Genomic DNA, 25,529 nt, shown 5'->3' with positions numbered 1-25,529 from the left:
GTATCATTGCAAAGGGACAGTTCTTGGCATACATAGGGTTTATAATGGATTTTGTATCTAGTTGGAAGATCCTAATGAGTGAAGTGTGTACTAGGACAGTTTCTTTGCTAATGTTGCACTGGCACAGATATGAAATCCTATCCGATCACAGGCAGGTGGTTAGCATGATGGAACAGGAGGCTGCCTTCCAGTCCAGGGACTTTCTTGACACAAGGAACCAGAAGAGCAAATCATGGAAAACCTCAGCCTTGCTGTTCCGTTTCCTGATGCCTAGCGTCGTCATCCGTTAGGGGATGAATCTGCCACCATAGACTGTAATTACTTTGCCAAAGGAAGGTAACATTTGTTCATATAAAGAATGACATGTTTATGATTAAGACAAGAGAATAATAGTGGGCTAATGTATACCTGCCATAACTGAGATCAGTGGAGATGCATGCACTGACACCCGTTCTGAATCAGGACAGTAGGCTTTAAATGCACAGTGAGGCAGACTCTGCCGAGTTGTGAGGCTGGGTTATAGACTGTGTTGTCCCCACTAACCACGTTTGGAGGTGTGACCCAGACTGCACTCACTAGTGAAATGGGGCCACAGCTGTTTCCTTGTGTCTCCCAATGCTGGATCAAAGAGTGCCGTAAGCACCGGGCTTCAGTCCAATGTAAGTGATTTCCAACATCCTAGTCAGATCCTGATCAGACTGTTAACAGTAGGCTGAAGGAAGGGGTACATTCAGTCAGGCACTCAGGTCTCTTTACATGCTATTAGATCAGACAATAACAACAGATGTTACCACGTTAGCTGGCTGTCCTTACCTGCACCCTCTGGACTATACAGGAGAGAAATATCGTGGGTGAGGTACATTCCTAACCAAATTGCATCAAAAAGTGGGATCTTTAATTGTCTGCAGAGGCAGATGGGAACCAGAGTTTAATGTTGCATCCAGAGGACACCTCTTCCCCACTTCCACTCAAAACAAAAATCCTCCTCCTCCTCCCTCCAATACTGCAATTAATTGATCAGGATGAGCCCATGTCAAGCTTGGCGCTAGAACTGTTGGGTGTGAAGCCAGAATGCTTCCACCGGAGCTGTACTATCACTAAGGTAGAATTGTCCATGCACAGGGAAACTTTTTGTCAGCAGGTTTTGAAGGATTTAAAGAGATTTTCAGCTTCAATAGCACTCTCTAAAGGTTCACATTAGCCTGCTGCCCCAGAGGAGTATGACAGGCTTATCTTTGAAGTTTATTTCTGTCCAGGTCCTTGATACCTAATGAGTGCTGTTAACCATTCATCTTCAAAACCGTTCGGCTGCTGCCTGGAAAATTATGAATTTCCCCCCCTAATTCCAGTCTTATTCCGCTCTCAAAATCTCTGTAGCAAAGGAACATAGACAGTTGGCTTGCATTTCTCCCTCTAAGTAAATATGCTCAGTACCTGAATTAAATATTGCAGATGGAAAACTTGAATGGAGTCTGTGCAGCTTTTAGGGACAAAGCTGAATGAAGAGGGAAAATACTACTGTACGTTGTTACCAATTCCATTCAATAAAGCCATTGACGTATAGGAAGAAATAGTGGATTTAAGCCAATTTATTTCTTAGGGCAGCTGGCGGAGCACGTGACATCACCAGAATGAAGCTCAGATCAGACTGTCGTCTCGCCAAAGGGCTGTGCTTTTGTGAGATGGGCTATAGAATGCCTAGGGTGAAATTCACCTCTGTGCCGAGGGCGAGCAGGAGGTCTGTGCATTACTGACCTCCCACTTTAGCTCCCTCTTTGGAGGGCTGAAGTACGTCTAGCCCTTGTGCTACCCATCTGCACAGAGGTGAATTTCATGGGTAAGCAGTAGGGAGAGTTAAATGAAGTAACAATTCTTCCTCCCCCCCCCCCCCCCCCCCCCCCCCCCCCCAAACCAAGCTATAGCCAGCTCCACTTGTTCATTAACATTTTTAAGCAGTCTAATCGTTAGAGTCTTTTCCCTTGGTAAATTGACCTTTGCTGCATCAAACAGATCCTGCTCCTGAGAGGCTAGAAAAATCTGTCGTGATGCATCAGGAAATTGTCACTGGATGGAATATTTTTAGCTGTGCACTAACTCTCCGTCTCCTCCCCCCTGCAAATCATTGGGCTCCTCTCTCTGTTGCTATATCATCACCATTCACCTTCCCTGCATTCTCGCTTGGATGCAGTTTTACATGGGCATTGCATTCAATGTACCAGGTCACCAGGAGCTTTGAAATCGAAGCACTGACCTTCTGTAGTGAGGTACACCACCATGCATGGTATTAGCCTCTTCTGCGCTGCTTGAGTATCTACACCGTACGGACCGAACTCCCAAAGTGCACTGGGGTCGGTGTAAAGCCAGGCAGGGGCTCTCTGGAAGCAGCCTCTGCTTTGGTTGTTCTCAAGTCCTGGTCAGGCGGCCAGGTACTGCACTTATATGGCCCCTGTTGCCATAGTTTCTGAGGTCCTCACCATTTTGAATGGGGTTGACTCACAGCACCCTGTGAGATAAAGAAGTGCCCTTTGCCCCATTTTGCAGATGGGAAGTTGAGGCACAGAGACCCAGTGATTTGCTCATTATACAGGGAGTCTCTGGTGGAGCAGAAAGTTGAGTACGAGTCCCAGCTGGGTAGCCTGACCACTGGACTGTCGCTCCTGCCTTGGGGGATGGAAGGAACTAAAGGAGGGGTTTGAAGGACTCTGTATGTTGTTGGATGAAAAACCGTGCAGCTGAAGCTCTGAATTGTTGAGCTAGAGGCTCTGAGCTGTCGTTTTCCTATTGGCTAGAAGAGCCTGGCAACTGACATAAAGATGATGCGTTGCTGTGACCAATGCTTGTTCCCCGTGCAGCTGTGGCGAGAGCACTCAGTGGGGAGCTGTTGAAGAGAACACTGTACAATAGTTAGACAGCTGATTTGGTTTCTGTTGCTCCTTGGGCTCTTTAAAAAATAATTTTCAAGGAAATTCAGGGATTTTTCTGACTTGTTTCAATACTCGGCAGTACCTCTGAACAAACCTGGGCCCAGTAGACATGCAACATCAGGTGAAACTTGCTGGATTTAACTGGGTCTGACTGACTCCGAGCCCTCCAGGGGACGTGGTGAACCCCAAGAGAAGTGTTGGTGTGAATCCCTGTGCAGTGAAATTTCAGTTGGGCGCAGTCTCTGTGACTGTGCGCGTGTAATTTATGTGGAGGCTGAATGATGGCGAGAGGTGCGAGCGGCTGTCGCTGCCTTGAGCACAGCTTGTGGGTACGAGCAGAGTTCTGAGTGAGCTAAGCAGGGTCAGCCCATGCCTAACAAAATCTGAACGTGTCTTTTAGTCCACGGCCACCCGTTTGTATCACAGGCTGGGACATTCGGCCAGGGATGTGCACTGGGTACAGGCCCTCTCATTAGACACTGTATGAGCTGGGCTGCTGTACAATTAACTCGTTCTGCTCCTCTGCCGATTCATAGGGCTTCCTTTAACATACTTATTCACCCTGCATTTCCATGAGACGAGGCGGCTACGAGTGGTGTATCCTTAGCCTCTGGTTTTGTCAGGCAGGTTCAAACAGCAGTGTTATGAAGTTAACGCTACGCAATTGACTCCATGAGTTCCAGAGTGGGTGGGTTCACAGACTGCTGGACTCTGCTCGGCTGCTAATTGCTATAGTACTTGAATAGTGAACCTGCAGGCAATTGTAGTCATGCATGCAGGGCAGGGGAGAGTTGTTGCTAACCAAGCTCTGGGGCAGAAAAGCATAAACATCCTTTAAGAAAAGTAATTGAGCAGATGAATTATCTCTAGCATTTAAGGAAAGGTTTGCTTTTCATAATTTTTAAGGTATAAAGGACAATTATGGTCATCTAGTTTGACCTCCCACGTAACACAGGCCAGAGAATTTCACCAACAATTCCTGCCTAACTTCAGGTTTAGCTATTGTGTATTATTTAGAAAGACTCCACCCATAGCCTCGAGTAAGTAGTTCTGGTGGTTAACGGCCCTCCCTGTTTTAAAACAAATATTGTGCGTTATTTCTAGTCTGCATTTGTCTAGCTTCTGCTTTCAGTAATTGGATCTTACGCCTTGGTCTGCTAGATTAAAGAACCCTCTGGTCTCAGAAATCTCCTTAGGTAGGTTATGATATATATTCAAACAAACAGACAAAAGCTTTTGAAAGCTGTGTTGATGTTTATGAAACAAATAGTGACATTGGTGTTTTCTGTGGTGTTTTTGGGGAGGCTTGTGCTTCCCAAAGACTAGGTGAAATTCTCTTGGACGTAACTGGTGTCTGCAGAAAGGCACCATTTGAGTGGGACAGAAAGGTAGGTTTTTTGCAGATGTCCCTCTAGGCACATCACTTTAACAGGAGAGACTCTAAGGTGGCCACCAGGGGCTCTTCTTGCTGCCACAGCCTCTTGGGCAGTGATTGGGGGGGGGGGATATAAAGCAATGGCCCCTCTCCTGGGGCTGGCAGCAGGGGTTGGGCCCTGTCCCTCTCTGGAGCCACAAACACCGGAGGAGCAGGCAGCTGATGTGAGTTCCCCACCTTCCCATGGGCAGTGGGGCTTGGGCTTCCGGCTTCTGCCCTGGGGTGGCAGGTTCTGGCTATGGGTCTCCATCCCCCGGCTGCAGGCTAACCAACCCCCCATTGTCTCTGCACTCCACTGCTTCCCTCAGCCCTCCATCACCCCTGCGCCCTGCTGCCTCCTTACCTACCTCTCTATCCAGGGCTTAATTTGTCGCCCAGCTTGTGCTGGAGCTGAGTAAGACTGCTGTGAAAAGTGATATTTGTATGTTTGTTAATATCACTTTTCACTGTCTCCCAGCTAGATAGTAAGTCTGCCATTTAAAGTGATATTAACAAGCATATAAATATTAGTTTTCACAGCACTAGACTTACTAGCTAGCAAGTCTTAAAAAAAACAAAAAACAAAGATCATGCAAAGCACCTTATTTTGTTTCTATTCTGTCCGGTAAAGACTAGAGACAATTGCACATTATTTTTATGATTGAGTCAGCAAAAAACACTACTTAAATAAATTACAATGATTTGGACATGTATATGTGCATATTTGTTTTTCCTAAGGCACTCTAAGGCCACCAAAAATTTTCTTGTGAGAACCCCTGCTCTAAGGAATGTTCTGCGTGATGCCTCTGTTTCTGTAGGAAATTGACCACAGAGAATTTTGTGTTTCAAATGGCCAGATACCTGTCCTAAAACTTAATGCCAACCTGCATTGTGTATGTCTGGGGCTCTAGCGTTTTGACTACAGTTGCAGTCAATGGAGATTGGGGGTTATGGAATTTGAAGGCCCTAAATCAGTGGTTCTCAGCCTTTCCAGACTACTGTACCCCTTTCAGGAGTCTGATTTGTTTTGCGTACCCCCAAGTTTCACCTCACTTAAAAACTACTTGCTCACAAAATCAGACATAAAGATCTAGTTGCTCCCCAAAAGTGTCAGAGCACACTATTGCTGAAAAATTGCTTTCTCATTTTTACCATACAATTATAAAATAAATCAATTGGAATATAAATATTGTACTTACATTTCAGTGTATAGTAAATCGAGCAGTATAAACAAGTCATTGTCTGTATGAAATTTTAGTTTGTACTGACTTCGCTTGTGCTTTTTATGTAGCCTGTTGTAAAACTTGGCAAATATCTAGATGAGTTGATGTACCCCCTGGAAGACCTCTGCATACCCCCAGGGGTATGCGTGCCCCTGGTTGAGAACCACTGCCCTGAGTATTGTGAAGGTTGAAGAGGTTTTGCTGTTAACATCACAGGGCAAAAGGAATCGTGTAAAGGGATTTTATTGCTGTTCATAAGTTAACTAATGTTAGATACAGAAAGCTGTAAAAAGTGGGGCATTTATTTCCTAATTCCCTCTCTCCTTGTAGCAAAACAATCGCTCTAATTTGGGTACTGCGAAAAGAGGTATTTTGAAAATGTGTCGGATACTAAAACATGCACACTATAGATGTAATCAGTGCATGAAACATACTGTTCAAAGGATCGGGGAAGCACTGACAAATATTATTGCCCCCCTTTAGAAAATCACAGCCTTTTCCTTCCTTTTGAGTCTCGTCCTTGCTAATGCCCCTAGGTACTAGCTAGCAATTGTGTTCTCTTCCTCCTGCTCCTCCTCAATTCAGTCAGTGATACTGCAGCCTCGAGTTTGGGAAGTCACAAGTACAGGCAGGGTAACGTTTTCCAAAGTGCCTCCAGCCCTTTGGAACCTACATCCCTTGGAAAGTCAAGGGGACTTAGATTTCTAATTGTCTAAGTCACTTTTGAAAGGGGCAGCTTGGCTCCCAAGCCACTAAAGACACTTTTGAAAACTTTAGCCAAAATGAGGACAAGATGAGTGGGCAGCTAGAAAGGGAAGGTTGCCTGAACCTAGGGAAGAAGATGTGGCTCTCTGCTAGGATTTTGGGAGCAAATTCTGTTTCAGAAGCTGAGGCAGGGACTGTTCCCATATTATGTGTTTGTATAGCTGCTAGCATAATAAATCAATCTTGGGGTGCAGTGGGTAGTGCGCTGGTGGGCCGTGTCACTGTCTGGATTAAAAGGGTAATTGGAGGATAGCCTTTTTTAAACTGCCCAGTCTCCTTTCAGTGAGGCTGGTGCACAGAGAAAATAACCCATAAAAGGTCACAGCAACTGTATATTAAATTGGTTCTTGTTCCTACAGAAGTTTCCATCTTAGGCATTGCTATGGATAGAACAAAATTAGATCTGTTTTACAACCTTAAATATTTAATACATAATTTCAGAGCATGTAGTCTAATATTAAAGAGATGGCTCTATGAATACTTGGTAATTATAGATGCTGTCACGTATCATGAAATCTGTTTGATCACATCTCGGAGAAATATTTGGGTTTTCTAGATGGAGGAAATTGGGGGTGGGGACAGGGACTCATTTGTAACTGGTGGAGATAATAGTGAAAACAACCAGAAAAAAAGTGTCTCCAACCAGTTTCGGTTCTTAAAAGGCAGTTTGGAAGAGTTTCCTTCCCTGTCAGGAAATAACAGAATGGTTCCCATCTCCCTCCCTCGGGAGAAAATAGCACAGTGTAGGAACAGCTGCTTAGTCAGCAAATATTCCCAAATGGGAAGTGACAAACTCTTCAACGTGGGATTATCGCTGTTAGACCAGTGGGACCCCTCTGAGCTCTGGGATACTCCTCCAGCATCCTGGCAGCTCAGGTCCGGGGGGGACATTTTACTACCATTGAAAAGTTTGGAATTAGCAGCATTTTGACCCTTATTTCCTCCCCCCCTTTTGTAAGTCTTCACTGCTGACCTTCCGAGTTCTGCTGAAATCCAAGGATACTTAGGATGTAGGTGGACAGCACAGCAGGAATGTTCTACCTGGCTATTCCTAGGAGATTAGGCAGAAAACCCCACGAACACTTGGAGTGTTTGGCAGAGAAGAGATGACCCAGTGGGTACGACGTGAGGACCTGGGTTCAGTTCCCTCCTCTGCCACAGACGTCCTATGTGACCTCGAGCAAGACACTTAACCTCTCTGAGCCTCAGTTCCCCATCTGTAAAAGGGGGTGGGAGGTAATAGCATTGCCCTACTTCACAGAGGAGTGTGAGGATAAATACGTTAAAGATGGAGATGCTCAAATATTATGGTGATGGGGGTAATAGAAGTACCCCAGAGAGACAGGGAGAAGATTCATTTTAACCCTTCACATGCTGCACAAGTGTTCCTGGTACACCTGCCAGCAATGCACATGCATACTCTGTGATAAGAATAAAGCACTGGCAGAATTAACCTGTTCTGCATAGCTTCAGAAATGACTGATTTATATCTGAGCCCTGGTCTACACTACGGTTAGGTCAACGCAAGGCAGCTTACGTTGACTGGGACAGAGAACAGGGCTGTTGAGCAGAAGTTGCACAGCCTGGTGGATTAGATCTAGCCCCGAGAGCTGCTGTCAGGCCCAACAAGTCTTTCAGCTCCAGTGATTGAAAGAAGACTTTTTTTTTTTTAAACTAACCTTTATCAGTGGTGGCTGTTTACATTTATGTTGTCAGTCAAAAGGACACCAAGCAACCGCTACTGCACAAACAGCCTTGTTCCCTGCTTAGGGAAACAATTGCCACATATCTGAATGCCTTTGGTGGGTTGCCAGGTTCTTGTCAATTAGTATCAGCGGCATTACTTTGTGTGTTCCAGTGGCTGTCAGCATTACCAGCAGACGCTACCGTGAAAGAGCTGGGAGCCCCAGCCCTGTGTTTGCAGTGCAGCTGCTAATGCACACTAGCTTCCTATCTCTTTAGAGACTGAGCACTCGGAAAGAAATAACAGACGCACGGATAGTATGAACCATGACAATTCAATGCAAGGATGGTAGATTTTTAGATAGTGTTCTTTTGGCTAATTGATGTTCTAACACCTCCGTGGTGGTGGTTTATACTTGACTTTTTTTTCCCCCCTTCCATCCAGGGTGAATCAACTGATGATGCCACCAGCCTCTGTGAAAGTCTGAGACGGTGAGTGACCAAAACCAACACACAATGTTTTTCTTAATGACAATGGTGACTTGCATGTGTGCTGGGCGTTGGAGAAGAAATTCCAGTTCCCGACACTGCGGGTTGGCCGAGGGATTGCACTGTGTACTAGGCGCTTTCCCCAGGGAGCAAGCGTGAGCAACATGATAGAGTGCAAAGTAGCTGACTTTGGGTTCTGATAATTACAGCAAAACATCCCCAGCTGCAAACTCTCCCCATTTTACTCTATTTGCCCACCCCCAAGGCCCTACATTACAGCCTCCTAGGAGCAAATTCCACCCAATCATTCAAAGCAAAGCCACATGAGATCTACCTCCAGCCTTGCTTACCCATAAGAGCAAAAACCCAATGCATCAGATCTCTGTGACTCTTGCAATAAAATCACTACTTTAGGCAAAAAAATGCAAGGGACTGAGGCCTCTGAGAGGCCTGTGCAACCCCCTGTGTTTTGCATGGCCTGAGAAGAAGATTTGTTGCCTTGATTAAAATAAATAAACATGGAGAGGAAAGGGACTATAAAATTTGTCTCAGCCCCCCCCCCACCTTCTGAAAAAGCACCACTTAACACCTCCTTCATTTTCTGGTCTGGTGGAGAGTGGGGGGCTCTTGGTCATAACACTTCCCAATTTTGCACCAGCCTTGAAAGATACTGCAGCCCCATCCAAATAAGGAGCATGAGATGAATGCTGAGACCAATGTCAAGCCAGCCGCTCTTTGCTTGGTCTACTCCTAAAATTTATCCTGGCATGCTGTGTCAGTCAGGGGTATGAAGAAAGCCACACCCCAGTACACTCTCCACACGAGTGTAGCTAGACATAGCCTGTCACTGGCCTGACTGATTTCCAGGAACACTATGACCATTTCTCTAAACAGAGTAGGGCCCATGTGCATAATCAACTCCTATTGACTTCAGTGGAAGCCAGATACCCTCATCTAAGGTCAGTATTTGGCCCTTCCTGAAATTCTTTGGCATATATTAAATCTGCTATGGCATTGCCATGTGACTATCCAAAAATGTATTTCAGAGCTAAGACCTTTCACTGAAAAATGCTTTCTGACAGTGCAAGACCTTGCTCGGTCATTTTCTCCTGCCTCTTCTGTGCCCCCCTCCCCCCCACCCTTAATACTGGGTGACAGTTCTGAGACATTGGCCTTAGACCACAACCAGCCCTGTCCTCCCGGCTCAGGCTGTTTTTATCGCTAGCTGCCAGTCACACAACTCCAGCTTGGAGCAAAGGATAAACGCTTCCTGGGTTTTGACTGGGGCCAAAATTAAGCAAGTTTAACAAAAGAGGAGATTTTTCTTTCCCATAAACTAAGCACACTGGGAGAATCCTCATGAAATAGCACAATTAAGAATGGCCTTTTTGGGGGAGTGATGTAATAATACAATCTTGACTGCAGCAGATGCATTGCTTCTGTGGGGGGACATAGATCATGGTAGAATCTAAGCATTTAATAGGCAAGCTCATACCTTTCATGCGCTGGGCTGGGAGTTTAACACCAACTTCATGCCCTTTAATAGCAGCTTTTTTACATGATTAAAGAATCATCAAAGACTGATGGCAAGACTTAGTTATAATGGCATTAACATGTTTCCCATTAGAGCAGTTAGAAATGGAAGGGTCATGTAGTGATGTAAAAATAGTATTTCCCTACTCAACAGGGAATTCAGTATTAAAACTACTGGTGCCCCTTGCTTAAAATAAATGTATGTTGCCTTTTACTCCCTTGACCCCTGAAGTGCGAAGAGAGGTAGCTGGGTTCTATTTCATCTTCATTAGTGGCAGAATTGCTGTTTCCAATTGCAGAATCATCCCCAGCTTAACCCTCAGATTGCAGAAGCGGCAATTTGAAAAGTGACTTAAAAACAAGCCTAGAACCTCATTTTCACATCAAATCTGCTCCATTAACAAATACACAGATAGTGTTTCTTTCTACTTTTTCCTTTTCTTCCTAATTTTAGTGTAATTGTTCCAGTACTCCATGTCACCTAGTAAAATTTAGTCTTTGAGCAATTTAAGACACACATAAGTGCTTGTGGCTCTAATCTGAATAGGCATAGTCATTGGAAAAACCTCAAGCTACGGTCAAACATCTTTCTTGGATGTCCCGTGATACAGATAATGGGCTGATTTCAGAGGGAATGTCGAATGTGCCACTGGGGTAAATCTGGTTGTGTTTGCAGAAGGGTTAAGTGCACCTACACTGCCCCCCCTTGTTTTTCCTACTGCCTGTTCTTCATGTACTTAGCAAGGGGGTGGGGGTTACACAGCAGTAAATTGCCAATAAACTTGGCTATGACAGATCTGGTCTACACGGCAGTATAACTATTTTGGAAAGAGGAATGATTATTTTTTAACCTCTCTAGTTATACCAGTACAAGCCCTAACAGAGCACCTTATACTGGTACAACATTTCCCCCTTCCCCTGTGGGAACAGACTACACCAGTAGAACTGCACCCCACAGTAGGCTGGTTGTACTGCTTTAACTATACTGGCATAATTAAAGCAGTACAACTTGCCCATAGATGGAGGCCTCATCTGTTTGGATCGGCCTCTTGAGTGAAGACTAGGGCTTGTTTTCCAAGCTCACGGGAAGAACAGAACCAGCGCCTGCCTTCATAGATCCATACACAGCCCCTGTCACACTAATGACTCCCCCCCCCCCCCTTTTATTCACAGTTGACATTATGGATGATGAAGGAAACACTGTGTGGACTCCAGCTCCCACAACCACCACTCCAACCTCCTGCTAGGAAACCCCAGTCCTGGACATAAGCAAAAGTTCCAGCTCCGGGATGCATTTGGAGTCTTATCGAGTGCTAAACTAATCACTTCACTCTAACCAGCTGCAGGGTCAGGGTCAAAGAAATGAATGGGGATGGCCTAGATCTCAGGGCTCCTAAGCCTAAGGATATTGTAGGGTTTCCCCACATTGCTGAGTGTCCGAAGAGCCCACAACCACACTACCCCTGTGCGTGACTGTCCATTGTGCATATAGTTTTAGGTTTAGCCAGTGAAGAAGTCTACGTTGCATACAGGGCAACTTCTGTCCTATTAAACGCTGCCAGTTCTGTCAGCCAGAGACTATGCTAGCTGGGGACCTTTTCTGTACATCACAGCTTTACAAATTGAAGGCTCAACCCAGATTTCTTTAATTATTATTTAAACAAGTCAGAGGATGCTTCATCTTCATGAAAGACATAAAATAGAGATTTGATAGAGTTGTATTTAAACTTTGAGCATCTCGAAAGGCCCATGTACCTGTATTGGATGTGAAAGCTTCCACGGTGTTGCCGCATCTATCCCCAAGAGGGCTCCAAGGGACCATTCAGAAAGTATGGCACAGACCTTCAAGCAACGGCATCCTGCTTAAGGGAGTACCGGAGGAGAAATCTGTCCCTGCACAAGGTGTTCTTTGGGATTGTTACAGAAGAGCCAGGAAAACCACGGTCAGTGATATCTGGTGGCTTCCAGTTTTGTTTAACACACAGTTTCAGTTCCAGGTAGAAGGAGGTTTACAGAATACCAAAATCCAGAGATTAATTGCTTTATGTGGAGTCTGGTATTGCTGCCCTGATGTGCCAGTGATGGTCCGTCTTTGTTTACGTGCATATAATGTTCATCATTAGGCATGTTGCAAATACCAATCATTTTTTCCAGTATTTTCGGGCACATTTATGATGTTATAAAGCTTTGTTTCTGCCCAGCAACTGCATTTATAGAAGGATTTTTAGATTCAATGCACACCCCATTTCCCCTCCCCACCGTCCTACTGTTCTGCTTTACTCCCTCCTACGCGCGAGACTATATTACTTAAATTCAATTTGATCTTTACAGAAATGCAACTGGGATTTTCTTTTTAATACACTAGTCTACTGGTCTAAACTGAGTTAGTAAGAAGTGAGCCTCTCTTAACTGATTTTGTTTCTAATCAGGCAGATTATTTTTGTTTAACCAAGGGGTCTTGTTTCTTGCAGTCGACATTCAAGTATAAAATTTATAGTATGCCAGCATGGAACGTATTAGAACTGTGAGAGCAATGAAGTGCTAACAGCACCAGAAAAATATCAGATTGCCAAATCACCTTCTTTTTCTGTTTGGGAAAAAACTGTGAAGGCTCATACTTTTCTCTAAATTTACCTACATATCACTGTAAAATGTATGTAGGCCTCAGCCCTTTTCAACCAGCCCAGCAGAACACTCTTGCTTTCAAACTCTGGCCAGGGCTGGATTGGAAACAATACTAAATTAGCAAAGGCATTACCCAACCTTGGGATGCTTTTAATAATCTCAAAAACACTGATTAGTTTAGCCAGTTAATCAGTGGCTCCAATGACAGCATAATGTCTCCATCCTTTCAAGCAGCACTGCAATGACTGCATATATGACACCTGCATTAAGTAATCAGAGTCCACCCCAATTTAAAATGCTTCAGGTCTTTTCACTTCCACACTCTACATTGAAGGAAGGCAGCTGTGCTCTGCAGTGAAAACACACGAGAGGGCAGATACTTTCAGTTACCAGCAGCCTGGTCAAAACCAGCCACATTAACAATATTTCTTTTAAAAACCAGATTGACCAGAAATATCTGTTAATAATCCCCTTGGAATTAATGGGACCAGCTCTTAACTGTAGTTGGGGTTAGGAGGTGGTTTATCTGGGATAACCTATCAAAGGAATGAGAGCAATACAAGCCCTTCACACAGGCTAACAGTAATGCTAGAGAAACTAGCATTGCCTGGGTTACCTTAAATGGATAGGTTAGTGACCCTACACGTGTGCTAAAACAAATCTCACGTTTTAATTTCTTCTAAACTGTGCCAATAAGGTTTAAATGGCTGTTATGGAAGTGCCCTATAGAATTCTCTAGCAAAACCTATTTGTTTCCTCCCTAGGAATTCTATAGGATGCATCTGCAAAGGCTGCTTTTCACTAAAATACTCGTTAAAACAAAAACAAAAACAAAAAAAACACCATTTAAGTATTTCTTATAGGCTGAGCAAACAATGGGAGACAGAAGTCCCACTCCTGGCCCATCCCCAGGAGAGCAGCGAATGCACTTGTGTGCCACTAAAATAATAACCAAAGCAAGTTCAAAACAATGCTTCATTTCCCATCTTGTCCTGTTATTAACATTGCTCGGGGAAAATGTCAACTCTGCAGTCTGGCAGCCAAAGGCCTGAGTTAGAAGCACATGAATGTTTTGTGCTTCTCATTAAGATGTTCTCCGTTAATTTATGTAAAACATAAACAACAATTAGTCACTTGATCTCAGAGGCCAAGGGAAAATTAGCTGAATTTTCTGAATTATTATTTCAAGTGCTTTGTCTTAAAAGTTACAGCACTTATCCTCAAGAGCAGGACTTTGGTGTTTACTGAGATTTTATTCCCATCAATTTTCAATGTAAAGAGAGCCAATAAATACACCTTCATCTCCTTGGTAGGAAGGGCTGACCTCACTTCCTTTGAAACAAGACCCAGTTCAGCCACGGTGTAAGCAAATGGAGAATTAGTCCCAGTCCCCCACACACCTATGGTCCTTCACTGATTGAATTCTTCTCCATTTGGAGGAGGAGAGACCTGGCACCAAGGAGGTAGAGTAGCGAGCCATGAGAACTAAGGGAGGGGAACCCCCATCCTGAGGCTGCCACTTCCCCGTTACAGACCATGATCCATGTTCAGCCACCTGAAGAGATGAAGGTATTTTTTGAATTGTAGCTACATATTTCTATTCCGGGACGGAATTTTTCAAGCGTTGTTCTATTAGAGCTTCTATTAAATATTTATTCTCTTAGAAAGAAACCAGATAATTAGGATAAAGGGGGTAAGGCAATAACAAAGCTCTAAGTCAAGTCAAGCTGTCCAACCACTCTCAGAAGAGAGGTTTGAAAAACACTAAAGAGGAGGCGGCCGGGTACAACCTACCTTCTGCTGTAACATTCTGGGTGTCTGCTAGTACCCGCTCCCTCGTGAGGCTGCATATTCCTGTCGACAGGAAAAGTGGGGGTCCAGGCCCAGCTCTGCCACTTGGACTGCAGGCAAGTCACTACCTCTCTGCTTGTTTCTTCAGCTGTAAAAGGGAGAGACTGGACTTATGAGGCACTGTATCAATGAAGTATGCTCTTCCCTACCCTCTCTCAAACATCCAATTCCAGTATTCTGGTGTAGTGTGCCACTGGTGTTATGCTGCAGTACTAGACTTATCCTCTCCCACCCACAGAGTTTACTAGGGCAGGTATCAGGGGGTAGCCGTGTTAGTCTGTATCTACAAAAACAACAAGGAGTCTGGTGGCACCTTAAAGACTAACAGATTTATTTGGGCATAAGCTTTCGTGAGTGAAAACCTCACTTCTTCGGATGCATCCGAAGAAGTGAGGTTTTTATTCACGAAAGCTTATGCTCAAATAAATCTGTTAGTCTTTAAGGTGCCACCAGACTCCTTGTTGTTTTTACTAGGGCAGGGTCTCTAGTTGTTAGTTTTGACAAAGCGATTATGAGTTTTCCCCACAGAAGTGCTTCAGGAAAAGTCATAGAAAGAGAGAATGTGGTGAATGGCATTTTGCACCACAATCCAGATTGTTTAATGGGATCTTGTCACTTAACAGCTAGAACTGTGGGCTTATTATTTAACACACACAGCAAAAGTTTAGCGTTGCCTTGTGTGTATCTGCAGTTGCTGGCGTAATGGGGAGAGGGAGGATATGAAGATAGAATTAGAGTGAAGCTGGTGGAAGGAGAGACCCTTTCATTTCTGTACAGAGAACTAGCTCAATGTACCAGTCTCTGAAATCTGCGCCAGCTCTGCAGAGAGGTGGGATTTGATGAAATCACTTCCAGAGTGAAGAGAAAGCTTTAGCATAAGCAACTTAGCTCTACAATCCTACATTTTGTGGCTTATCAACTCCACTTGAAAACACACCCCGGTGTAATTGTTAGAGGGGCCACAATTAAAGATCTGCCTTAAGGGACTTCATATATTAGCAAGGCTTGGGTTGATTATTTGTAAGCAAAATATGGTTCAGTGCATTAGTCTTAAGTCTTTAATTTAAATGGGTCCTGGGAGCATCTGTAAAGCCACTGTCCTCTTACTCTCCCCGCCCCCCCCAAAACAAACTGCATTGTTAACTAGGACATAGTCTAGTAAACCCTCCTGTCCCACCTTAGAGAAGGGAAAACAATCAGAATGAGGGGGGGGGGGGTTGGAGGCCTGGCTAACTCTCTCCCTCCTTCCTGTATGCACACAGCACCTGAGGGGAGGTGGTCAATGCTACTGGCAAGCATACACTGTACCTTTTGTCCAGGTGTAGCCTGCTGCAAGATCCCTGCTCCCTTAGTGCAATCATCTGTGGTTACCCTGGCATATTAAGTGTAAGGGCGCTCTGCGTGAATGGGTGGGGTCAAGTTAACAGAGCTGGGGAGGCTGCAGGGTGCCTTCAGCAAAACCAGATGGTTACAGCAGATTGCAAGAGCTTCCTTATACTTCACTTCATCTTAAAAGCGTTTTACCTTGTGCCAGTGCAACCTCCACGGGAGCTTTTGCACAGCAGGAGGCAGAAGTGAGGGCAGTGGGGACAAGGCAGCAACTAGACACTTGTTAACACTGCAACCACACCAAATAAGTATTCACATCCTGTAGCCTTTACTCACAGAGCTGGGTTTGGTAAAAGCTACAGGACTGCTTACCTGCGTGAAGCTTGAAGTACTGGGCCAGCATCCTCTAATCTCAGTCGAACCTCAGGGTGAGACAAACGAGTGATGGAGACATAAATAAACTCTAGGTAGACTGGAACACTAAGCTTGTCTCACTTTCCCCCACCCCCTAGTTATTTGGTTTCTTCTCTATTTGCTTTATTGTTTTGTAAACCAGCACTTGCAATCACTTCTACTATGTGATGTATGGGAGTATATCATAGGTTTTCTTGTTATACAAGGCAGGAGTATAAAATAGTTTTCTGATTTCTTTCAGAAGCAAATGGCTATTTTATTTTTTAAGAGCAACCGATTGTCAATCTCAGAGTATAAAGAGAAATAAAGCCAAATCTATACCTTTATGTAAATTAAGAAATAAAAGTATTTAAAACATACCTCCCCACTTCTCGTCTGTGTCGTGGCTTCGGCCTGCAGGCTGGGCCTCAGGCACTGTTGGCGGTGCCATTGCAGTATGCTGGGGTGCAACTCCCAGAGAGATGGTTGCTCAGGGCTGCCTTAGATTGACAGCAGAGCTAGATAGGCGCGCTCCAACGGTGATTGCAGCAGCTCCCAATGGGAGAAGCTCTGGCTGGAGTAGCATCAACCTTTTCTTAAATGGCTGAAAGGAAACCCAGTCGGGAGGAGAGCAAGGTGGACAAGAGAGCTCAGGTGATGAGTAAGGGGGCTACAGAGCCTCTTCAGGCTGCTGGTTTGAATCCAAACCAGGCTGGTGTAAACAGTGTTCAGCTGGTGACCCATGCGAAATCAGTGCTCTCAGTGGAGTGTCCAGAGACCAGGCACTCACCTGCCTCACAGAAGTGCCACTTCAGGCAGCCTTGGCACAGGCCCCCAGGTTCAAAGGAGCTCAGGAGACTGAACTGCCCATGGGACCAGAGCTGGGGTAGGTGCAGAAGAATCCCGCTGGTGGATCTGTTCTGTGGATAAAGGACTTACATTGCCAGGGCTGCCGAGGTAAAACCTTTCACCGGTTTTAAGGAATGGCTCCCATTGGTCCTGTGGATGAGAGTCACAAAAAGGGGGCTGAACTTAGCAAGAACCTAACACCGGTGACACATTCAGCTGAACTACACAGTGGGCGCAACTCTCCTGGCAGCACTCAGCCTGATTGGCTGGGCTGGGCAGGAGAAGACACCCAGGTGGTGGGAGTCCTCCCCCAGCCCAAGAGAAGTGATGTTAGCTCCAATGCTCCTCACAGGCACCAGCCGAGGCTGATGCGCTGCCAGCCCTTGTGCCCACCAGGGAATGCACCACAAATGCCAGCGCCCCTTCCCTTTGTGCAGCAGAACAGCACAGGTCCCCATTAGCAGGACAGCTTTGTGGCATAGGACTTGCCCTTTAAATGCAGAAATTGCCATCAGTGCTAATTTCCTGTTGGCAGAGAGCATCAGGCGTTCAGCTTGATCAGGTGGTGCCAATGATTTGATGAAGCAGATTTTTATGCATTCAGATGCTCCTGCAGTTGAACTTGGAGCCTCAGCAGTGTTTGCCCAGTTAGCTGGAAGCCAAAGCTCCCAGCATGGCTCTCCTGGTCACATTTTTTGTGTGTAGCTGTGGCAGGAGGTAGATGGCGCACTCGTTAGCAGGCCCTGTACCCCAGTAGTAAGGACACAAAAATTGGATTAGATGCTGCACCTCTAGCTCCTCTCCTTTACCATGTTTCAGAGTAGCAGCCGTGTTAGTCTGTATCTGCAAAAAGAACAGGAGTACTTGTGGCACCTTAGAGACTAACAAATTTATTAGAGCATAAGCTTTCGTGGACTACAGCCAAAGAAATTTGTTAGTCTCTAAGGTGCCACAAGTACTCCTGTTCTCCTTTACCATGTTAGTTTAGTCACTCCTTTTCCTGTCTGCTGACCCTGGAGGTCTTTCCAAGGCATTGATCGAGGGCTTTTGCAATAGGACACGTAGACCACAGCCCAATTACTGGATTATTCCTGATACAGAGACCTGAGACCTGCTGAGCACCTGCAACTCACGCCGCCTTCAATGGAGGGCAACGCTCCCGTGTTGTGAATGGGATCTGCTTATGAAACACCAACGCGCTCTTTCTCTGGGAGTCCAAGTCTCATTCACAGGGTTCCTGATCGCATTATGAATGACTGTCATTTACTACATCCGTACAGCAGCTAGCACAACAGGGACCCAACCTCATTGGCCTCTAGGCTCTCCTGCAATACACATTTCACTGCAAATGACTCCAGCCGCCTGTGTTCCCTTGCAAAGAGCTTTGTTTAGAACTCAGAATCTCTCACTCAGTGAAAAGCACTCAAAGTGACAATTAAACAAATGCTTTAAGGAAGGGAGGGCGTTAAGCTTCCCTCACCCCCCTCCACAATTACTAGCTGCTGCAAAAAATGTCCGTCTGCACTGGTGGAAATACCAATTACAGTATATAGGGGAAAACTCTAACAGGGATTTCTCCAGGGTTATGAAGTCACTCAGTATGAATTGTAATACCTGAGTCTTATTTGTTCAGTCAGTGAGGTAGACAGATGCAGACAGACAGAACTGTCTCCACACAACAAAGAGCCCAAGACACCAGAGTGTCTCGCTTTGGATCTTTCATGATCAGTTTCAAAACTCATCCAAAATGTTCCCTTCTCCTGCAGCTTAGCACCAGTCCTGACGCAGTGGGATGAACTACGGGTTCAATCTGTCCACTTCCTGCAGCAGGCCTCCCCTGGGGACTCAGACAGACCCTGCACAGCTTCTTAGCTCTTGGGATCCCAGCACAAGGTCTCGGATCGCCTACGCCTGCACTAATGTGCAATCCCCAGGGTTTCTTAGAGACGCCTAAACTGGCTTTTGCTTTTATTAACAGAGTCTTGTCCTCTAGCCTTAGGACTTCTCTATTTCAAAGGTTAACTCTTTGGAGACTGTACATGTCAGTATCAACCCTGATTACACAAAGGTCCTGGCCAGGGTCCCAAACTGGGGCTTGGGATAACAGCGCTGAAACCCTGCCCCTGCTGAGTTTAGGAGCTCCCCAGAGCACCCCCAATCTTTGCTTAATCAGGAACTTCTTTAAGCAGGGTGCAAATGACTAGCTAGCCCCATGGCTGAGACCCTGGAAGCGTCTGCTAGGATTATTCCCAATTTCTCTAGGAAAAACACTCACCCTTTTCCACGCTGCAGTCCTGGTTAAAATGTTTCTGATCTCTCTGCCTCCTCCGGGTTGGTTTCACAGCAGGGCCTGGCCCAGCACAGTCCCTACACAGCTGACCACTGCAGCAGCTGGAAAAAAATCAACACCTTACTGTTAGTTTCTTGGCAGCCAAGAGCAATCCAGAAAGAGACCCATTGAGAGTCAGAAGTTCCAGTTATCCCTGGAGCGATTTTAGCCTTTGTGCATGTAAAACAGCTGCATTGTTCTTGGCTATGCAATGCCACTGCCCCCGGCCTGCCCAAAATGCTGTGCCATCCACCTGCCACTACTCCACTTTGGGTGACGCGCGCGGTCTTGAATGCTGTTGCATCTGTTGCCATGTGCTTTCCCTAGGAGATGTAAACACCATTTCTTCATTTAAAACAAACCAAGCACAAGCGGCTGCATAGAGAATGAATGTGTGCACCCTGTCATTAGGACCAGCAGTGTACTGGCCACAGCGGGTTTGTTAAAACACACAACTTGCATTTCCATGTAGCTCGCCCCTCCACCCAGTGAGGAGTGTAACCTGTCCTGGAGCCAAAGGAAAATGCCACTGAACTCAGAATTTTGGTCCTTTGAGGTAACCATCCCCACTGAAGTGCTGCTCACATTTCACAGGCTCTGCCAGCATCACCCCCACCTGTGCTGGCTCCATGCAACTCTTCCAGTCACGGATGGGGAACCCTGAGCAGCGCAGCTACCGTGGTGCAGGTGCTGCTCCTATATTGCTCCTGTTGCCCACCCTGGGCCCTGCCCTGGGGCGTTTGACACATGGATTTTTAATCTGCTTCACTTTTAATTTGCTCCCCTGCAACCTGTCTTTGCTAATGGGGGACCTCCTTACCACCCCCAGACTGGTGCCTGCTCCATCAGCCCTCCTGTGCTGCCTCACTCCATGCATGGCTGGGAGCACAAACTTCCTCTCCCCTCTGGCTCCCGTTCACTCTTTTGTTGTTAAAATTCTCCAGCAGGACTTGAACCTGCAGTTCTGAAAGGGAGCTCCTCATGGAATCACCAGTCCCTAGTGCCCCAGCACTGGGCAAACCTGCCTCCACAGGGTCTTGGGGGGAGGTGGAGGCAGCCACTGAGCATGCTGGGAGATCGACACCAGCAGCAGAGCACCACTGGCCCAGAAACACCAGGCAGGTCATCACCTAATAATCACTTCAGACAGAAGTACCACAAAATGACTTGCCTAAGGCAGAAGCAGAGCTGGGCAGGGAACCCTCCAGCCCCAGCTTCTGGTGCCCTGCTCCAACCGTCAACCCACTCCCTGCAGCCTAAGGCAAATAAACGGGAAGGGCAGCTGTAGCTTATCTTTCCTGCCTGTCTTCAGACCCGCAGCCCAGTCATTCTGCACAGATGCTGCTCTACATAATTACTTACTACAGATTGATTCGTCTCCTTAGTGAGTCCAGATCCCCGTGTGATTTTATTGCTTGCCGAAGTAGCCTGCAGCACTCACCCAGTTATACTCTCCAGGCTGCTGAGTTTCTCTGCCTGGAATTGTTGAAACACCGATAGAAAGAAAAGCCTTAATTAAAATCAACACCTCGTCTGTCTCCTGAAAACGGGGCGATGGACAGGACATGAAACCAAGTGAAACGGAGCCTTTGCGATTGTTAAAAGGCACAACTAAGGGCCGGGGAAACAAGATTGGACTTGGTGGGTTAGTAAACACTTTCTATACGCTGCACATCAAAGCCAGGCTCCGCAATGTAATAGGCAACAGAGTTGTTATCCTAGCACAATGGCTTGGGTGAACTCACAAGGATTTTCTGCCCCCATCCCAACTACACAATCTCCAAGACTAAGGCCACGTCTACACTAGAGTTTACAGTGACACAGCCGTACCAATGCAGCTGCGCTGCTGTCAGATCTCATGTAGCTGTTCTGTGCCAACAGGCCAGAGCTCTCCCGTTAATATATTAATCCACCCCCGCCAAGCAGCGGTAGCTATGTCAGTGGGAGAAGGTATTCACACCCTTGAGCGATGTACGTGATAGTGTAAACATGGCCTTAAACATATGACAACCACGCTACACTTCACACAAGCTCTTCTACTACAAACCAGATTGCCCTTGTAGGAGGCCAATGCCTAACACTGCCCAATTGCAATCTGTTCCAGCCCACAGACAGAGGCGGATGAACATCGTGGGCACAGACTTAGTACTTCCCCCTTCATTGGCCTCTTCCTCACTAGGAGAAAATGCCCAACTCGGCACTCAGTTACACTAGCGTACATCCCAAGTAACTCAACCAGCCTCCATGGTATTATGCTACATTTACCACCAACCTGTCAGCGTCAAACATTTATGTTCTAGGAGAGGCCTCTGCCAGGGCAGGGCCCCATCGCGCCGGGTGCTGCACAAACAGCCAACGACAGGCCCTTCCCCTTTGGTGTCTCAGTGCTAAAGCCACTGCAACAGAGCAGAATTTGGTCCTGTCGTCCCTTGCAAGAGCGATGGGGAGTCTCCTAGAAACCCTTTAGGAGCTTTTTGCTCCCCTGCAACCCTGCTGAGATTTGATCTCCAATCCAGCCAGCCACTGAAGAGCAATGCAGGCCCTTGTTCAAAACATACCAGGCTCTTGCTTCACCCACTCTGTACCCGGGGGGAACACACACGGGGTCCAGTCCTGAAAGGCGCCGAGTACCAGCGACCCCCACTGAAATCAATGGGAGTCGCTGTACACAGCACCTCTTAGGATCAGGTCCACGAGGAGGCTGCCGCTCAGGCCACAGAATCCGAATCCACACCCACATACAAACGTGCCCGTGTAAAAACAAGAGTCCAGTGCAAGACGCGCCTGGCTCTGCTCCGGGCTCGTCGCAGCCAGCAGACCACGCTATGGGAAGGCCGAGCACAATGACAGAGTCTCGTTTTAACGGCAATCGGGCACCCGAACTGCTGCTTAATACACTGGCCATGGGCAGCCTTTGGAGCACGGGGACAATGAGATGGCTCAGCCGGACCCCACCCCCACACTCCCCTTTTCAGTGCCACCCCCACGCTCACCTTTGCTGCCACCCCCAGTGCTGCTTCATTCCCCAGATCTGCAGGGGGAGCGATGGCAAATCCCGATCCCCAGCAGCGGCAGCTTTCTAAAGGAGAGAATAAATCAGCAGCATCCAGATACGCACACAGGTTCAAACCCCTCAGTCCCATCTAGGGCATCGGCAGATCACCAAGCAGGCCAGGCCCTGACCGCCACGCTCCATTTGCATAATTTATCACCAGTCAGCTCTTACAAGGAGTCTGGAAAGGCATTTGAAGCGTGGGGCCCTTTATTAGGGCAGAGGCTTTGAAAGGTGCTGGCCCCCCTAATTCCAGGTGGCAGAGGGGGCCCTGTGCGTCATCACCTTGCTCTGAAGAAGTTCAGGCAGATGGAGGTTTGTTGGGGTTTTTTTTGGCCATATCAAGGGAAATAGTTCCCAGCATCCCCCGGTCAGGGAGACAGGGTTCGCAGATGTTCCGCAGGCTAAACTGGTGGCCATTTCAGTCCCTCCAGGAACAGCCATGGATTAATCACCAGGGACCCTTCAAACCCTAAAAGCAAGTGGTCTTGGAAGTAAAGCCCGAGTAGCGGAGTCAGGCCCCAAATAGTCAGAATTCCCTCGGGCGGGGTGAGCAGCAGAGCGGCCCAGCAAGGACAGCCGCTGTGCCAGTGCAACCCACAGGGGAGCGTGTGTTACGGTCCCCGCTGTGCCGATCCACGGACAGCAGGAACCGCCCCAGCTCCAGAGCCATGGCTCTTTAGCTCCAGCCAGAGCCGCTCCGGCTTTCGGTTCGATTCCCGGTGTGTCGGCCACCAAGGCAACCAGCACACGAGCACTGGCTATGCACCATGGCCCTAGACGGGTCATTGGCAGGGACTGATCCCGGCACCCTGGATCTAAAAGCATGAGCCCCTTCAACCTCTATGCACAGTCCAGAGACGGACAAAGGGCCACAGTGCGTTCACTAATATGGGATACAGAAGTTTCCCTTCATCCCACGGCACTGACAGGCTGAGCCTGGGCCTGTGGGAGCCTGCTCCACCTCCTGCACCAGCCACGGTGTCATCAAACCTCCCAGGGGAGCAGGTATGTCAACGTCGATCTCCAGCCTTTTTGCTGAAGCTGGCGATCAGTGCCAGGGTCCGTGTGACTCACGTCATTGGTGACTACAGCTCTGCGCCACCTGAAGGCAGCTGCTGTCCTCCTGGAGCTGGGCAGACGGGCTGTTCCCTCCTTGGTGCACTGGGAGGAGAAAAATCACTCACACAACTTCTCATTACAGAACAATGGGGCAGCAAATTGGCATGCAAAGGGGGTGTGGGTTCACCATGCACTGAAACCTCCCCCACCCCACACACTAAAATCCAAACCTGCCCCAGACAGGGCAATGGGGGCACAACATCGGAGGAGATCCCCACCCCAAAGGAGGAAGGGATGTTGCAGGAGAGCTCTCTGTGGCAGATTCGCCTGGTATGAATCACAGGGGTCTCCCTCCTCTGCTGTTGAGGCTGGTGCCGAATGCTTCCACGGAAAGCGACCAGCAGGGGCCCTGCAGTGCCATTCTGGGTCATGCAAGAGAACAGGAGATACCGTACGGTAGCTCAAGTGCTGCATTACTCAGGTACAATGGGGAAGGGGCAGCAAGTGGGGAGGCAGATGAGCAAGACTGACAGAGGCCACAAATGGGCAAGCTCACCCCACCTCCTGGGGAAAGGGGGAGTTTCAGGTGGGACTTCCCACTGCATGCGCATTCGCTGCCTGGACCAGGGCCCCCAGCTGCTGTGGAGAAAGCCCTCTTGCAAGGTGGAAACCTGGAGGGGTGAGACCTACCTGGATTAGCAAGAAGCAGCCCTTTAGGTGGGGCAAATAAAAGCAGGGGAGGGAGGTTGGAGGAACAGCTAAAAACCCAGACCCTTCCCACCAGCCCACACACCTCTAAATCCAGGGGGTATTCCCGGGACCCTGTCTCCACTGGGGATAACGTCCCCATGCCAGCAGCCTCAGCCATGCTCCGGGCAGGGAGGGAGATCTGGGAAAGGAGCCGGGAGGGTGAACCGCAGCAGAAACCAGTTCTAAGACTCACTGAGTGTTTCCACAGGTAAATTTTAAAAGAAGCGATTGATTCTTGACATTCAGGTCTCCATTTACTAACCACAGGCACTTATCAGGGGTGAATATATGGGGGACTGGAAAGGAATCAGGATACCTGCGATCTGGGGCAGATCCGTCAATAAGGCCGACCCCACCAGCTGCAAAGCAGTTCAGAAGCAGCAATGCTGGAACCCACCTCCCAGCCCCAGGGAACCAGGGTGCCTGGCCCGACATCAACCCTCCCAGTCAATGCTGCTTCGCCAGAGACCGTCCTGCTGGGAGGTGGGAGACAGGAGGGCGTCACTCTGGCGTGGCCGACAGAGGCCACTGCATTCACAGCACAAGAGGTCTCCTTCGGTGCCCGAATGGGAAGCACTCAGCACTGGCGTAAGCGGGTACAACGCCAAGGTGTCACTTACACCGGCTGGGAATTTGGCCCACAGCCCAGCTCCTGCTTCCCAGGCTGGCAAGGACCAGGACTGCTGCAGAGGCTGCACCTTCGGCCTGTGGGGACGGAGACCAGGTGCTCGTGCAATGGGCCCCAGTCCAGCACTGGAGAGCTAAAAGGAATTAACCCCTGCAGTTCTCAGCTGGAGGAGTGGAGCGTGGCCCCGGGGGCGGGGGGGGGGTAGGAGGAAAGAGGGAGAGACACACCTCTCCAGTCATAGCGACTTACATGAATGTCCATCAGGACTGTAACAGACCATTTCTGACCTGCAGAATGTCAGGACTTGACCCCAGAACTCCAGCATTGATTGACTGGCCAACTACCTGCCTAATCCCCATTGAAACAGACAGATCTTACCACTGGCAAAGCAGAGACATGAGCGAGACAAGTGCTCCCGCTATCCCAGACAGACAATAACCCTGGCAGGAAGGAGGATGGTACCTGGTGGCACACAGCTACTGCAGCAAGGTTACAGAGCAGAGAGCGTGAGGGCACGTGCAGAGGGGTTGGAGGCAGGGATGCATCTCTCTGATCTCAGGCTTCAGGCTCACAGACAGCGACACCCTGCACGCAGAAGAGTCCCCGGGCATGAATCAGACAGGCAGGTCG

General features: G+C 47.7%; 1 protein-coding gene and 1 long non-coding RNA gene across 3 annotated transcripts in view; one reads left to right on the top strand and one right to left on the bottom strand.

The window, feature by feature from the left end:
• The window catches only part of SPNS2 (SPNS lysolipid transporter 2, sphingosine-1-phosphate), a 160,217-nt gene extending 146,721 nt beyond the window's left edge, over positions 1-13,496 (top strand). Inside the window, exons 13-14 of one of the 2 annotated variants that reach the window (XR_010593889.1) lie at positions 8,455-8,501; positions 11,205-11,296. Coding sequence is in view for 1 of the 2 variants with exons in the window: in XM_008166162.4 (XP_008164384.3) it covers positions 8,455-8,497 (43 nt within the window). In the remaining variant the exon portion in view is untranslated. Of the gene's footprint in view, positions 1-8,454; positions 8,502-11,204 lie in introns of both variants that reach the window. The other variant, XM_008166162.4, reaches the window with a different exon arrangement.
• Positions 13,497-19,352: 5,856 nt separating this feature from the next.
• On the bottom strand, positions 19,353-22,536 carry LOC135976607 (uncharacterized). Its single transcript, XR_010593890.1, has 3 exons — positions 22,401-22,536; positions 20,770-20,883; positions 19,353-19,469 (listed from the first exon to the last, which is right to left on the bottom strand). It is a non-coding gene; the product is annotated as an uncharacterized LOC135976607 (long non-coding RNA).
• Positions 22,537-25,529: the final 2,993 nt, after the last annotated feature.

This window comes from Chrysemys picta, chromosome 19, assembly GCF_011386835.1.
Source record: "Chrysemys picta bellii isolate R12L10 chromosome 19, ASM1138683v2, whole genome shotgun sequence".
Taxonomy (NCBI): Eukaryota; Metazoa; Chordata; order Testudines; family Emydidae; genus Chrysemys; species Chrysemys picta.
This window is presented reverse-complemented; position numbering and strand designations above follow the sequence as displayed.